The following is a 15,038-nucleotide window of genomic DNA, read 5'->3' on the forward strand; positions in this document are numbered from 1 at the left end:
CTTAAGGAACCTTTGTCACTCTCTTCAGTGAGCTGCTGGGAGGTCTGGTATCTGTAATGACAATTTTGTTTTGTGTTCTTCACAGGAATGGGGAGTGACCCGTCTCACCTTTGAGTATGACTCCGAACCATTTGGGAAGGAGAGAGATGCAGCTATCATCAAACTAGCAAAGGAAGCTGGCGTGGAGGTGGTGATAGAAAACTCTCACACACTCTATGACCTGGACAGGTAAGAGGTAGAGGAGAGGCAGTTATACTGCTTAGACAGGGCTGATACTGTGCTGTCTGAGGACTGTAGGAGAGTTCTAGTCTGGGGAAGGTTTGTCTCCTGATCCACATAATTTGGCAATTATTTAAAGCATGATTTGCATGTGAGCGCAGATGGGGGGTTGTAGGGATTATATTTCACTGAGTCATTCCTTTTACAAGAGAATCTCAAAGTGCTGATGGTGATGAGAATGTTGGGATAGATGTTGCCTCAGTCCCATTGAACTGTTTTCTTCTGTGGTCATTGAGTAGTTCTGGTGTGTCCTGCTCTCTGCAGCCCTGCCTGTGATGCTCCCTTATTGTGCCCTTTCTGACTGAAAAGCCTGAGATAGGTTACCCTTCAGATATGTTTCCGTTAATACTTAGAAATTGAAGACTTTTCGTTTCTTTGGGCTGGCCTGCACAAACTCGCCAAGCAGGAATTGATTGTAGAAAAATAATCATGTTCAGCATAAATGGTGTAACCCATTTTTAGAACTGACAATCCCCAGTGAACACTAACTACAGTCAGATTGAATTCAAATTGAAAAGATAACAGCTTAGATGTTGGCTCAGTGTGGCCTAAGTCCTTGTCTCTCAATTGCTCTGACAATTCCCTTCTGATTGATGGCAGGTCATTTTCTTCCTCCAGTTGGGTCTCCCTGCTTTCTGTCCCCTGGGATCTAAATCCTTCATAGTCCAGACTTGCTGATGGCCATTGTGAGAGTTTCTCCCTAATTCCAGGCCAGGCAGGTCTGGCCTTAAAATAAATAAATAAAAATCTATAAAGTGTTCTGTTAAGGAGCATTATGATCTTGTTTGACCCCCTATAATAGCACAGGCCATAAATTTTAACCTGGCAGCTCCTGCATCAAACAAATAACAAGTGGCTGAGCTAGAATATTCCACTGAATGCATCCGATGAAGTGAGCTGTAGCTCACGAAAGCTTATGCTCAAATAAATTGGTTAGTCTCTAAGGTGCCACAAGTACTCTTTTTCTTTTTGTGGATACAGACTGACACGGCTGCGACTCTGAAACCTGAGCTAGAATAGATGTCTCTTTTTTTTTTTAAGGCATAATCTTGATTTGAGGACACCAAGTGATGGAGAATTTCACATCCCTTGGCAACATATTATAACCCTCAATGTCAAAATTGCATTTTATTCCAATTTGAATTTTTCTGACTTGAGCCTTCAGCCTTTGGAGTTTAAGCGTGCCTGCTTAATTAAAGCCCTCTGGTATCAGATATCTTCTTCCTCTGTAGGTACTTACAGTTTGATCAAGGCACCTCTTAACCTTTGGTAGTCTTTTATATAATGTTTGCCTTGGTACTGTGTGGAGGAATGGAATAGTCTGTCCTTTGTACACTGTCTGTACATTGCAGTTACTTTCCAGTTTCCTCTCTGAACCTGAAGAAACCCAGTGAGGGTCCCTTGTACTAGGCACTGTACATATAAATAATGCACAGTCCATACCTTGGAGAGCTCATCCAGTATTTGTATCACAGTAGTTGAATAAATTGACATGGGGAGACTGAACAGTAGACAGCTTCATTTGTTCAAGCTAGCTATCACAGTAGTCCAAGCAGTCACAGATGGCTTGCCAACCTATCCAAACCTGTGTTGCCAGTTGAGCAGCATGATCCTCAAGTGTTGGCTGAGGACATCCTCACAAACAGCAAATGCGTGAACATGTCCTTTTCCATCATACACAAGAAGGGTTCCCATGTGCAAGCCAGCCAGTGGAATGATGCCACTGAAGAAGGTGAAACCAGCAAAATGGCTTTTGTGGGTGATTGACTCAGAAGCAAAGTCTGTGGGGCTATAGTACTCAAATCTGCTGCTGTAAAAAGAGATCTGGGAAGGCCCTTGCATGGGCTACGACAAACTGCCTATGATAACCTATTCACCGAACTGTCATAAATGTGCTTCTTCAGGTCTGGATTGCCCTCCTCCCTGAGGCAAAGTAGTACTGTGGACAAGGGATAGTGCCAGACACTAATAGCCTCTGGAGGCCCCAACCATTGTGCTAGGTGCTGTAAAAATATATACAAGATGACATCCATGCCCCATCTATTAGGAAGGCTTCTGTTCCTAAGCCTGCCCCAGTAACTTGCTTGGTTGAGAGAAGAGAAGGCACAGAAGGTTTTCATCCTTGTTTAAATTCTAGTGAAAGGAGGGCTCATCACAAAAGCCACAGTTTGGTCCAAATTGCAATTTCTGGTCAAGGCAGATCCTGTGACTAGAGGATTGCTACTGTCATGATTAAAGGGCGTTGCCAGAGCTGTGGGTGGGAATCCTAGGACTGGATAGTAGAGGGGACTGCAGACTGAGTGCATCAACACATATATGAAAGAGGATGGGTAGTGTGATAAGGCATGGCTGAGGCACCTCTGTAGAGCAGAAGTTGGCGAAGAGGGGAAACTTGCACAACACTATCGGATTGTCACTCTCAGGAGTACTAAACTGTACTTTGGCACAAACCTGTTGAAGGAGCAGTTGTTGTACTTGTAATTGGGAGCATGAGGCCTTGACATCAGTGATGTAGATGTACTGGGAAGCTTCTTACAACGTATTGGAGGGACAGATGTGAAGGTTTCAGGTTTCTTTCTCTCCTACCTCTTTCCAGTGTGGAGTTCCAGGGGGCAAGTGGCATAGTGCAAAAAATGGGGAAGACTGTAGGGGATGAGGGTGTATTCATAAGGGTGGAAGTTTCTGAATTACTTTTTGAAGGGTGCAGGGAAGAAAACGCTTCCTTCAAGCTGCACAGGGCTTGTTTGGGTGACTTTGCTATATACCAGCAAAAGCTTCCTCCTTTTCAGTGTTTCCTACCCTGTATCTTACATTGTTTTATCCACATGAAGGAATGTGGTGGGAGTCTCTGTTGAAAATCTTTCTTTAACATGACCATGCTCTGTCTTTAAAAGGCTCCCTGTCCCTCCCAGTATGCACGAGAGGTCCTGGCATTTATGACCTAGATCTGAGCAGCAGCAGCAGCTATGATAGATTTGTTAGAGAGCAGCCTCCTTCCTTCTGGCTGTTGTATAGAGCTGGGAAGACCTATCACGCAGTATCACATGTGACCAGCTGCTCTGTGAAGGCCCCAGGCGAGCATGGAGCTCCTCCCCTCTACACGTGCAGCTGATGGGGAGGAAGGGAGGCACATGGCATTTCCTGAAACACAAGGCTCCAAGCTCAGTCCTTGCATAAGGTGTTGACTATCGGGATGGGGAGGGGTGGAGCTTCTGCAAGTGCTCTTGTAGGAGTGCTGGCTCGGCTGTTTCAGCTTTACATAAACCTGGCACTGTAAGCTCTCCCTGTTTTCCTGTTAACTCTTCTGCTCCTGGCAGTATGCTGGGGACAGTGGTGAGGAAAAATGCCCCTGTTTCTACTCATGGAGACTCTGCCAAGCGGTCTTCTCCAAATTCTTTTTAGCTCTGGGGAGGGAGACACCTGTTCTGGGAAGCATCACATTTTATTCCCCAGTAGAGACTTGGGCAGGCTGTGGGCACTTAGGAAGGTAGAAGGGAGCTGTGGCTACCTTGCTGCCTGTGCTCTTGGTTTGAGCTGAAATGAGTTAGAACACTAAAAAGTAAATGACATACTGAGTATGTGACAGAATTGCTTGTGATCAGGTGGGGTGGGGGAGGGATGGGGATTTTTCTACTCCCAGGAGAGGAGTGAGGCACACTGGGCTTTCTTTCCTCTGAGGGGGTAGAGGAGGGGAGAGTGACAGATGGACTGAGGTTTGTTTTTTTGTTTTTTAGTGTGGAGGAAACAGGAACAAGCACAGGCTGGGATTTGTCTAGTGCAGGGTGGGGGCTAGATGCAGGCTGGGATTTCTCAAAGATGGGTGGGGAGCACATGAAATAATGGAAACTTGGATTTTGCTGATCTAGAGAGTGCAGGGTGGGACAAATAAACTAGTATTTTTCATCTGGGGGAGCAATAGAAAAGAGGGTGACTGTTGTAGGTTGGGTATCTCACTTTGGGTGGGGGCACAGATTGTTTCAGGCTTGGGTTTTTCTGGGAGCAGGCCATGGCGTGGGGACTGGTGTAGGCTGAGATGTCTTTTCCTGGAAATGGGGTTAGCCTGGAGTTTCTTTAATACCTCGCTGAGGGGACAGATCCAAATGGAGGAGGGTGAATCTGTCTGGGATTTCTCTATCCAGAGAAAAGAATGTCCCTGAGTCCAAGGGGGCTAGTGCTTGAGTGGTCTTCCCCCACTTCTCCCATGAGAATAAAGCTGTTTTCCAACTCTTGTCTCCTGGGCCTGTGTGTCTAGAATAATCGAGCTGAATGGCCACAAACCACCTCTCACATACAAGCGTTTCCAGACGATCATTAGCCGCATGGAATTTCCCAAGAAGCCAGTGAACAGCATAACAAGCCAGCAGATGGAGAAATGCAAATCAGAGATCCAGGAGAATCATGACGACACGTATGGAGTCCCATCTCTGGAGGAGCTGGGTATGTGTCTAGGGCTGAGGGGGCTTAACTGCCAACCAAACACACTCTATTAGAATGTTTCTGCCAGCAGGAATGCTTCCAAAATGGTTTCACTGTTTTCATCTGATCTGGGCAGGCTACAGCCTTGGGAGCAGTACACTCAGTGAGTCATGGAATTTGGGAAAATGAGCCACTGATTGTCCATCTGTCTGTGTTATGCTTGATTCTAAGTGCAAACTCCCCTCCTTCCTTCCCACATCTTCGTTGATACCTCTCAGGTGTGAGCTGCAATCCTTTGCCTGCTTTTTCAGCCCTGGGGCCCTCACAGTGCTGCTCAGTCCTGACCCACTGCATCCTCTGCTATTCTGGTCCCTGACAGGCTGCTTGTGACGAATCCGGGAGTGTTAATCATGCTAAGCTGAGACTATTACACTTGCTTCTCTGTGACTAAAAAGGATTAATTTGGAGACTCACAGAGACAAAAGTTTTTGTTAAAACTGCTACCATTCACCCTTAGGTACCCATTGGTGTTGAGGGAATCGGTGTTTGCTTCCAAGCTGTGTAAGTGCTTGGATTTGATTTGGAGGAGGGAAATTGATGGTAGAGAGGGGAGGGAGAGAATATGTATGAATCGTTCCTGTCAGACCATCTGGAGTAGTTCACAAGCATGCGTGCCAACCTCAGGACAGACTTTCAAGAAGCAGGGCGCACTCACTCAAATAGGTTGAGAGTTCTGTACTTAAATTTCACCAGCCAAGCAACAAGTGTGATCTCCTCAAGCATTATAGCTTAACCAACTTAACCATGAAGTAAGACAGTCCTCTTAGGTACTATCTATCCTGCCACCCAGGCAAACTTGCCTTTGTCATAGATGATCCTTTACACGAAAAATCACAACAGTATTCAAGTTACTCCCAAGCCTAAAGGTCCAGTCGCTTTTCTCAGGTCAGTTACATCTTAGATCTCACACGATGACAACACTTGTAGCCAATCCTATAATTTATTAACTAAGAAAAAGGAATGGGTTATTTACACAGTTAAAGTAGGTAAACCTATACACACATGAGTTCCAGCAGTGAGACTGAGGCTCAGGAGTCGCAAGTGGCTCTTTGCAGCACATGGTATTAAAACACTGATTTAATTAACAACCAATCAGGGTGCTTTTATTATGTTAATCAATTGTAATTGACAAAATAATACTTAGTCAGTCATTTTGCTGTGAGAATAATTTTTAATATATAGTAAATAATGAATTCACACTACTGTGGCTCTTTTGCATAATGTTAATCTCAAATTTGGCTCCTGAACCACTGATGTCAGAGTATCACTGAGTTAGTCTTTGGGTATGTCTACACTACGAAATTAAGTTGAAATTTATAGAAGTTGGTTTTGTAGAAAGCGTTTTTATACAGTCGATTGTGTGTCCCCACACAAATGCTGTAAGTGCATGTAGTCGGCAGTGTGTCCACAGTACCGAGGCAACCGTCAACTTCAGGAGCGTTGCACTGTGGGTAGCTATCCCATGGTTCCCGCAGTCTCCGCCACCCATTTGAATTCTGGGTAGAAATCCCAGTGCCTGATGGGGCTAAAACATTGTCGCGGGTGGTTCTGGGTACATATCATCAGGCCCTCCTTCCCTCCCTCCTTCCTTGAAAGCAAGGGCAGACAATCATTTTGCACCTTTTTTCTTGAGTTACCTGTGCAGATGCCATACCACGGCAAGCATGGAGCCCGCTCAGCTAACCGTCACCGTATGTCTCCTGGGTGCTGGCAGACGCGGTACTGCATTGCTACACAGCAGCAGTTTATTGCCTTTGGCAGCAGACAGTGCAGTATGACTGGTAGCCGTCATAGACATAGTCCTGGGTGCTCTTTTAACCGACCTCGATGAGGTCAGGGGCACCTGGGCAAACATGGGAGTGACTCAGCCAGGTCATTTCCCTTTTAAGTTTCGTCTCATGGCGATTGAGTTCTACCGGCAGTGCACTGTCTTTTAATCAGCAGCCAGCAGAAGATGATGGCCAGCAGTCATACTGCACCGTCTTCTGTCGAGCACCCAGGAGATGACAATGGCTAGCAGTCGTACTGCACGGACTGCTGCCAGCAACATCTATAAAGATAGATGAAGTGGCTCAAAACAAGAAATAGACCAGATTTGTTTTGTATTCGTTTTCTCCTCCCTTCCTCCGTGAAATCAACGGCCTGCTAAACCCAGTTTTGAGTTCTATCCTTGAGGGGGCCATTCTGTTTCTCGCAAAGCCACCCCATTTATTGATTTTAATTCTCTGTAAGCCAACCCTGTAAGCCATGTCGTCAGTCGCCCCTTCCTCTGTCAAGGCAATGACAGACAATTGTTCCGCACCTTTTTTCTGTACAGACGCCATACCACGGCAAGCATGGAGCCCGCTCAGATCACTTTGGCAGTTAGGAGCACATTAAACACCACATGCATTATCCAGCAGTATATGCAGCACCAGAACCTGGCAAAGCGAAACTGGGCGAGTAGGCAATGTCAGCGCGGTGATGAGGACATGGACACAGACTTCTCTCAAAGCACGGGTCCTGGCAATGCAGGCATCATGGTGCTAATGGGATAGGTTCATGCGGTGGAACGCTGATTCTGTGCCCGGGAAACAAGCACAGACTGGTGGGACCGCATAGTGTTGCAGGTCTGAGACAATTCCCAGCGGCTGCGAAACTTTCGCATGCTTAAGGGTACTTTCATGGAACTTTGTGACTTGCTTTCCCCTGCCCTGAGGTGCAAGAATACGAAGATGAGAGCAGCCCTCACAGTTGAGAAGCGAGTGGCAATAGCCCTGTGGAAGCTTGCAATGCCAGACAGCTACCGGTCAGTCAGGAATCAATTTGGAGAGGGCAAATCTGCTGTGGGGCTGCTGTGATGCAAGTAGCCAACCCAATCAAAGATCTGCTGATATCAAGGGTAGTGACCCTGGGAAATGTGCAGGTCATAGTGGATGGCTTTGCTGCAATGGGATTCCCTAACTGTGGTGGGGCCATAGACAGAACCCATACCTTATCTTGGCACTGGAGCACCAAGCCGGCGAGTACATAAACCGCAAGGGGTACTTTTCAATAGTGCTGCAAGCACTGGTGGATCACAAGGGACGTTTCACCAACATCAACGTGGGATGGCTGGGAAAGGTACATGACGCTCTGGTCTGTTTCAAAAGCTGCAGGAAGGGACTTTCTTCCCAGACCAGAAAATAACAATTGGGGACGTTGAAATGCCTATAATTATCCTTGGGGACCCAGCCTACCCCTTAATGCCATGGCTCATGAAGCCAAACACAGACAGCCTGGATAGTAGTCAGGAGCTGTTCAACTACAGGCTGAGCAAGTGCAGAATGGTGGTAGAATGTGCATTTGGACATTTAAAAGTGCGCTGGCGCAGTTTACCGACTCGGTTAGACCTAAGAGAAACCAATATTCCCACTGTTATTACTGCTTGCTGTGCGTTCCACAATATCTGTGAGAGTAAGGGGGAGACGTTTATGGTGGGTGGAAGGTTGAGGCAAATCGCCTGGCTGCTGGTTACGCACAGCCAGACACCAGGGCGGTTAGAAGAGCACAGAGGTCAGGGGCGCGGTGCGCATCAGAAAAGCTTTGAAAACCAGTTTCATGACTGGCCAGGCTACACTGTGAAAGTTCTGTTTGTTTCTCCTTGATGAAACCCCACCACCCCTTGATTCGCTCTACTTCCATGTAAGCTAACCACCCTCCCCACCTCCCTTCAATCACCGCTTGCAGAGGCGATAAAGTCATTGTTGCTTCACATTCATACATTCTTTATTAATTCATCACACAAATAGGGGGATAACTACCAAGGTAGCCCAGGAAAGGTGGTGGAGGAGGGAAGGACAAGGCCACACAGCACTTTAAAAGTTTAAAACTTATTGAATGCCAGCCTTCTGTTGCTTGGACAATCCTCTGGGGTGCAGTGGCTGGGTGGCCGGAGGCCTCCCCCCCACTGCGTTCTTGAGCGTCTGGGTGAGGAGGCTATGGAACTTGGGGAGGAGGGCGGTTGGTTACACAGGGGCTGTAGCGGCGGTCTGCGCTCCAGCTGCTTTCCTGCAGCTCAACCATACGCTGGAGCATATTAGTTTGATCCTCCAGCAGCCTCAGCATTGAATCCTGCCTCCTCTCATCATGCTGCCACCATCTTTCAGCTTCAGCCCTCTCTTCAGCCCGCCACCTCTTCTCCCGGTCATTTTGTGCTTTCCTGCACTCTGACATTGTCTGCTTCCACGCATTCGTGTCTGCTCTGTCAGTGTGGGAGGACAGCATGAGCTCAAAGAACATTTCAGCGTGAGTGCGTTTTTTCCACCTTCTAATCTTCGCTAGCCTCTGGAAAGGAGAAGATCCTGTGATCCTTGAAACACATGCAGCTGGTGGAGGGGGGAAAAAAAGGGACAGTGGTATTTAAAAAGATGCATTTTCTAGAACAATGTGTACACTCTTTCACAGTAAACCTTGTTAACATTACATGCATAGTACATGTTTTTGTTCCAAGGTCACATTTTGCCTCCCCCCCAGCGTGTGGCTAGCCCCTCCACCCTTCCCCCTCCCCATGGCTAACAGCGGGGAACATTTCTGTTCAGCCACAGGCAAACAGCCCAGCAGGAACGGACACCTCTGAATGTTCCCTTAAGAAAAGCACCCTATTTCAACCAGGTGACCATGAATGATATCACTCTCCTGAGGATAACACAGAGAGATAAAGAAGGGATGTTGTTTGAACGCCAGCAAACCTACACTGCAATGCTTTGTTCTACAATGATTCCCGAGTATGTGCTACTGGCCTGGAGTGGTAAAGTGTCCTACCATGGTGAATGGAATAAGGCTGCCCTCCCCAGAAACCTTTTGCAAAGGCTTTGGGAGTATATCCAGGAGAGCCGCGATGCCAGGGCAAATTAATCATTAAACATGCTTGCTTTTAAACCATGTATAGTATTTTAAAAGGTACACTCACCAGAGGTCCCTTCTCCACCCAGCGGGTCCGGGAGGCAGCCTTGGGTGGGTTCGGGGGGTACTAGAAGCAGCATGTTTTGGGCTCTGACCCGGAGCGGCTGTTCGCCTCTCTGGTTTTCTGGTAGGCTTGCCTCAGCTCCTTAAGTTTCACGCGGCACTGCTTCGGGTTCCTGTTATGGCCTCTGTCCTTCATGCCCTGGGAGATTTTGACAAATGTTTTGGCATTTCGAAAACTGGAATGTAGTTCTGATAGCATGGATTCCTCTCCCCATACAGCGATCAGATCCCGTACCTCCCGTTCGGTCCATGCTGGAGCTCTTTTGCGATTCTGGGACTCCATCATGGTCACCTCTGCTGATGAGCTCTGCATGGTCACCTGAAGCTTGCCACGCTGGCCAAACAGGAAATTGAAATTCAAAAGTTCGCGGGCCTTTTCCTGTCTACCTGGCCAGTGCATCTGAGTTGAGAGTGCTGTCCAGAGCGGTCACAATGGAGCACTGTGGGATAGCTCCCGGAGGCCAATACTGTCTAATTGTGTCCACAGTACCCCAAATTCAACCCAGCAAGGCCGATTTCAGCGCTAATCCCCTTGTCGGGGGTGGAGTAATGAAATCGATTTTAAGAGCCCTTTAAGTCGAAAAAAAGGGCTTTGTTGGGTGGACGGGTGCAGGGTTAAATCGATTTAATGCTACTGAATTCGACCAACTCCTAGTGTAGACCGGGGCTTAGATTCCAAAAGGTGATAGAAAATGTTATGATATGCAAGCTTTTATGTCCTCTAAAGCTAACCCAAGCCTAGCAGCTTAGGGATCCCTTGCTTATGCTTAGAAATAGTTCCCTCTCCAAATTCCAAGCAGCATAATGATCCAGTTCCTTCTCGTCAGGGATTTGTATTCTCTTCCCTCAGAGCCCAAACTGATGGGACTGTTTGTGCCATCTCCTCTTCATCGTTTGGGGTTGTGGTGGGAAGAAAGTCTTTTGTCCTTTGTTTCAAATGGTTCATTTGGTTTCAATGCAGGCCCAGCACTTACATTTATTTAATGCTTCTTTCCTGTTTCTTGTGTTACACAGCAAGAGGTTTACAATGAAAACACTCAATATAACTTTATACTGAGAGGTACAGATGTTGTAAGTCAGATCAGTACATGCAGCATCCTATAAACATTTCATCAAGTCTAACCACTAAACGCATTCTTATAAACTTAACATCTATTTTAACCATGCTAACGCTCAGATAAGCCAGGCTGGTTTCTAGCTATGAATTTGTCAGTGCTCAGTGAGGCCTAGTGGTCTTGGCATGAGCTGCCACCTGTTCTGCCAGCTTCACAGTTCCATGCTTGTCCGCTTCAGTCTCATCAGCTGCTGATGGCTCTACTCAAAAAAGAATGCTCAAGGCAGAGGGTGATGCACAAATCCCCACCCCAGATCAAGGATCTGAACCTAAACGTAAGCAAAGGGCAAGGTTATTGATTATGTTAGGAGTATTGTTTATATGTAGATAACAGTGCAGCTGTCAGCCTTCTAGTAGTATCTGGGTACTGTGGGACGCTGCCTACGTAGGCTGGGACGGGGAGGGCTGTGTGAAAAGTTCGTAGGACTCGGCAGAAGCCCTTATATATGAAAATAATGGGGGATTTGGCTCTTGAGGATAGTCACATTCTTCATTTTTATCTGAATCTGAACTCCGCAATGGTTTTGTAAACAGGGAGCTGCATAGGAAAACTGCATTGCTGCTGCCCATATTGTATTTGTTCTGGGGATTAATATGACGTAGGTGCTCAGTGCTGTTTAGTCCTGTATCTTCACTAGTACTAGATTGAGAAACTAAGAGTCTCCCTTGATTTGCTGGCTATGTGATGGGATACTTCTGGGTTGGCTGGAAGATATTTCCTAGATTAGCAAATCTGATAAGGCAGAGGTGCCTGTTGTAATAATTGGGCCTCCCAGATTTACCCTAATTGTGAGCTCAACTGTAAAAAGTGTGAGTGTAAGTTCATAAGATGTCACGCTAACATATAACAACAAATGGTGGTCGGAAAAGGTGCAAAAGCGAGACAGACTGAATTAGTCCAAACAAAAAGGCCTACTGATACAACTCACAAGAAAAGTGTGGAACCAGAAAACTAATAATCCAAAATTGGTATATTGGCTATTGGACCTAACTGGTGGACTAAACAATGAGGGGGTAGGCTGTTCCACCCATCACTCCTTTTTGGGTTCCTAAAGAATGAGACTTTGGGAAGGAAAATTGGCTACTGGAGCGTGTTTCATCATCATGGCTGCTACTCCCACCTGGGCATCGTGATCCTGAGAGATGTCCTGATGAGGGAGGGACCGAGATGACACAGCCATTTCCTCCAGCTGAATCCCAAACACCACCCGGGATGTGAGACTTTGTCTCCACCACATTCCCCCATCTGTCCTTTTCCTTTCCTACCTTTTCTTCTCTTTCTTATCACTCTCCTTCATCCTTCTCTCTTACAAGAGTCTGGCTTAGCCAGCGAAGACTGTATTTTGTAATGCTGCTGTAAGCCTGTGACCAGAAAGAGCCAATTAAATGCAATGTCTTAAACAGCCTAGTGTTGGTACAACTTTGCCAGGTCTTGGAGTGGCTGATAAGACCGGGTGCTGTGTCTGTATTTTTATCGGCAGTGAGGGTGCAAGAGTCAACATAAGATATAGAAGCTGCATTTTCTATCCTTGCTGTTCTTTTCTCTCATTTTGTGTAAGTTTGTGTTTAGTCTTCTAGAAAACAGGATCTGACTTTAACAGCAGCAGCTTTGGTCCATCTCCCCAAAAGGACAGTTATTACCATCTTTAGTACAATCTAAAACACTGTCAAACAAGGAGAGTTTTTAGAAGGAAAATCCCCCAGCTCAAGTGAACAAGGGATGTTAAAATGAAAACCTTACTCAATACTTACTTTTCAAATGCTTTAACTGTTTTTTCCTTTTTTCTCTTGTATCTTTAATAAAAGGTTAGAGGGATTTCTAATAGTGTGTTTGCCATGGTGCTAAGCAGGGTGTGGTTTCTGTACAACAAATCCCTAAACTTGTTTAAAATTCTTTAATGTTGGAGAGTGACTGGGTTATGAAATCATAGAAATGTAGCTCTGGAAGGGACTTTGAGAAGTCAAGTCCAGCGCTCTGTGCTGTGGCAGGACCAAGTAAAGCTAGACTATCCCTGACAGGTGTTTGTCCAACCTGTTCTTAAAAACATCCAGTGATAAGGATTCCCCAGCCCCCCTTGGAAGCCTAGTCCAGAGCTTAATTACCCTTATAGTTAGAAAGTTTTTCCTAATATGTAACCGAAATCTCCCTTGCTGCAAATTAAGCCCATTACTACTTGAACTACCTTCAGTGGACATGGAGAATAATTGATCACAGTCATCTTTTATAACAGCCCTTAACATATATGAAGACTGTTTTCAGTCTCCTTTTCTCAAGGCTAAAAGTGCCCAGTTTCTTAACCTTTCCTCATAGGTCAGGTTTTCTATATGTCTGATCATTTTTCGTCGTTCTCTTCTAGAGTCTTTCCCGTTTGTGCACATCTTTCCTAAAGTATGGCACCCAGAATTGAACACAGTACTGCAGCTGAGGCCTAACCAGTGCCAAATAGAGCAGGAAAGTTACTTCCAATGTCTTACATATAGCACTCCTGTTACTACACCCCACAATGATATTAGTCTTTTTTACGGCAGCATCACATTGACTCATATTCAGTTTGTGATCCACTATAATCCCAGGATCCTTTCAGTAGTGCCACCACCTAGCCAATTATTTTCCAGTTTGTGCATTTGATTTTTTCCTACCTAAGTGAAGTACTTTGCACTTGTCTTTATTGAATGTCATTTTGTTGATTTCAGGCCAGTTTGCGAAAAAAGGGTTGCTGTGAGTTCTCCTGTCTTCCAAAGTGCTTGCAACCCTTCCCAGCTTGGTGGTGTCTGCAAATTTTATAAGCATACTCTCCACTCCATTATCTGAGTCATTAATGAAAACATTGAATAATGACGGACTGCTGCGGGATCCCACTATATATGCTCTTGCAGTTTGACAGTGAAGCACTGATAACTGCTCTTTGAGTATGGTCTTTCAACCAGCTGTGAACCCACCTTATAGTAATTTCATCTAGACCATATTTCCTTACTTCGTTTATGACCATATCTCATGGGACTGTTAAAAGTCTTACAAAAATAAAGATACATCACATCCGCTGCTTCCCTGCTATCCGCTAAGCAAGTAACCCTGTCTAAGAAGGAAATTAGGTTGCTTTGGCATGATTTGTTCTTGACAACTTCATGCTACCTATTCCTTATAATGGTGGTATCCTCTAGGTGCTTACAAATTGATTGTTTAATAATTTGTTCCAGTATCTTTCCATGTAACAAAGTTTGGCTGACTGATCTATAATTCCTCAGGTCCTCTTTGTTCCTCTTTTTAAAGACAGGTAACTATGTTTGCCCTTCTCCAGTCTTCTGGGACCTCACCCGTCCTGCAGGAGTTCTGAAAGATAATTGCTAATGGTTCTGAGATTGCTTCAGCTAGTTCCTTAAGTACCAAGATGAATTTCATCAGGTCCTGCCAACTTGAATGCATCTAACTTATCTCAATATTCTTTAACCTGTTCTTCCCTATTCTGGCTTACGTTTCTTTCCCCTTGTTGTTAATATTAATTGTGTTGAGTTATATGTTCACCATTCTTCTTTTTAGTGAAGACTAAAGCAAAATAGGCATTAAACTCTTCAGCTTTCTTGATGTCAGCAATTGTTTGCTCTCCTTCCCTGCTAAGTAGAGGACCTACGCTTGGTCTGTCTCTTGCTCTTGACTGTATTTAAAGAACTTCATCTTGTTGCATTTTATGATCCTTGCTAGATTTAACTCATTTTATGCCTTAGCTTTTGTAATTATGATTATGTCAACACCTTCAACTGTTTGGATCCATATAATCCATCTGAATTAATACAGCATGCCCCCTGCTGGCTGTTTGGTTTATCATTGATACTGAGCCTGATGGAGGATGCAGTAGATCAGTGGTCTCCAAACTGGGGTGTGCGCACCCCCCCAAAGGGTGTGCAGGAGCACCGCTGGATGACACTCCGCCGTTTTTTTCTTCATCAGTAGCTCTGCACATCCACGGTTGGTGTTCCCCTCTGGCGGCGCATCTGTGATAGGTCTTCCGGTCTTTACCCTGGCGTGCGCGAGCCAAAAAGTTTGAAGACCACTGCAGTAGATGACCACCCTACATTGATAGGGTCTGTGTATGAATGATGGTGGGGTGCCCCAAGAATGCTGACTGGAGAACTTAATTTGGGGACAGGCTTCTGTACTGAGGTGTCAGAGCAGTCATGCTTGCTT

At 45.6% G+C, this 15,038-nt stretch overlaps 1 protein-coding gene across 1 annotated transcript in view; it reads left to right on the forward strand.

Annotated features, from left to right (window-relative positions):
* The window catches only part of CRY2 (cryptochrome circadian regulator 2), a 37,910-nt gene that overhangs the window by 12,268 nt on the left and 10,604 nt on the right, over positions 1–15,038 (forward strand). The window contains 2 exon segments of the mRNA XM_048852713.1: positions 86–228; positions 4,532–4,716. Coding sequence (XP_048708670.1) covers positions 86–228; positions 4,532–4,716 — 328 coding nt within the window.

This window comes from Caretta caretta, chromosome 6 (assembly GCF_965140235.1).
Source record: "Caretta caretta isolate rCarCar2 chromosome 6, rCarCar1.hap1, whole genome shotgun sequence".
Classification (NCBI taxonomy): domain Eukaryota; kingdom Metazoa; phylum Chordata; order Testudines; family Cheloniidae; genus Caretta; species Caretta caretta.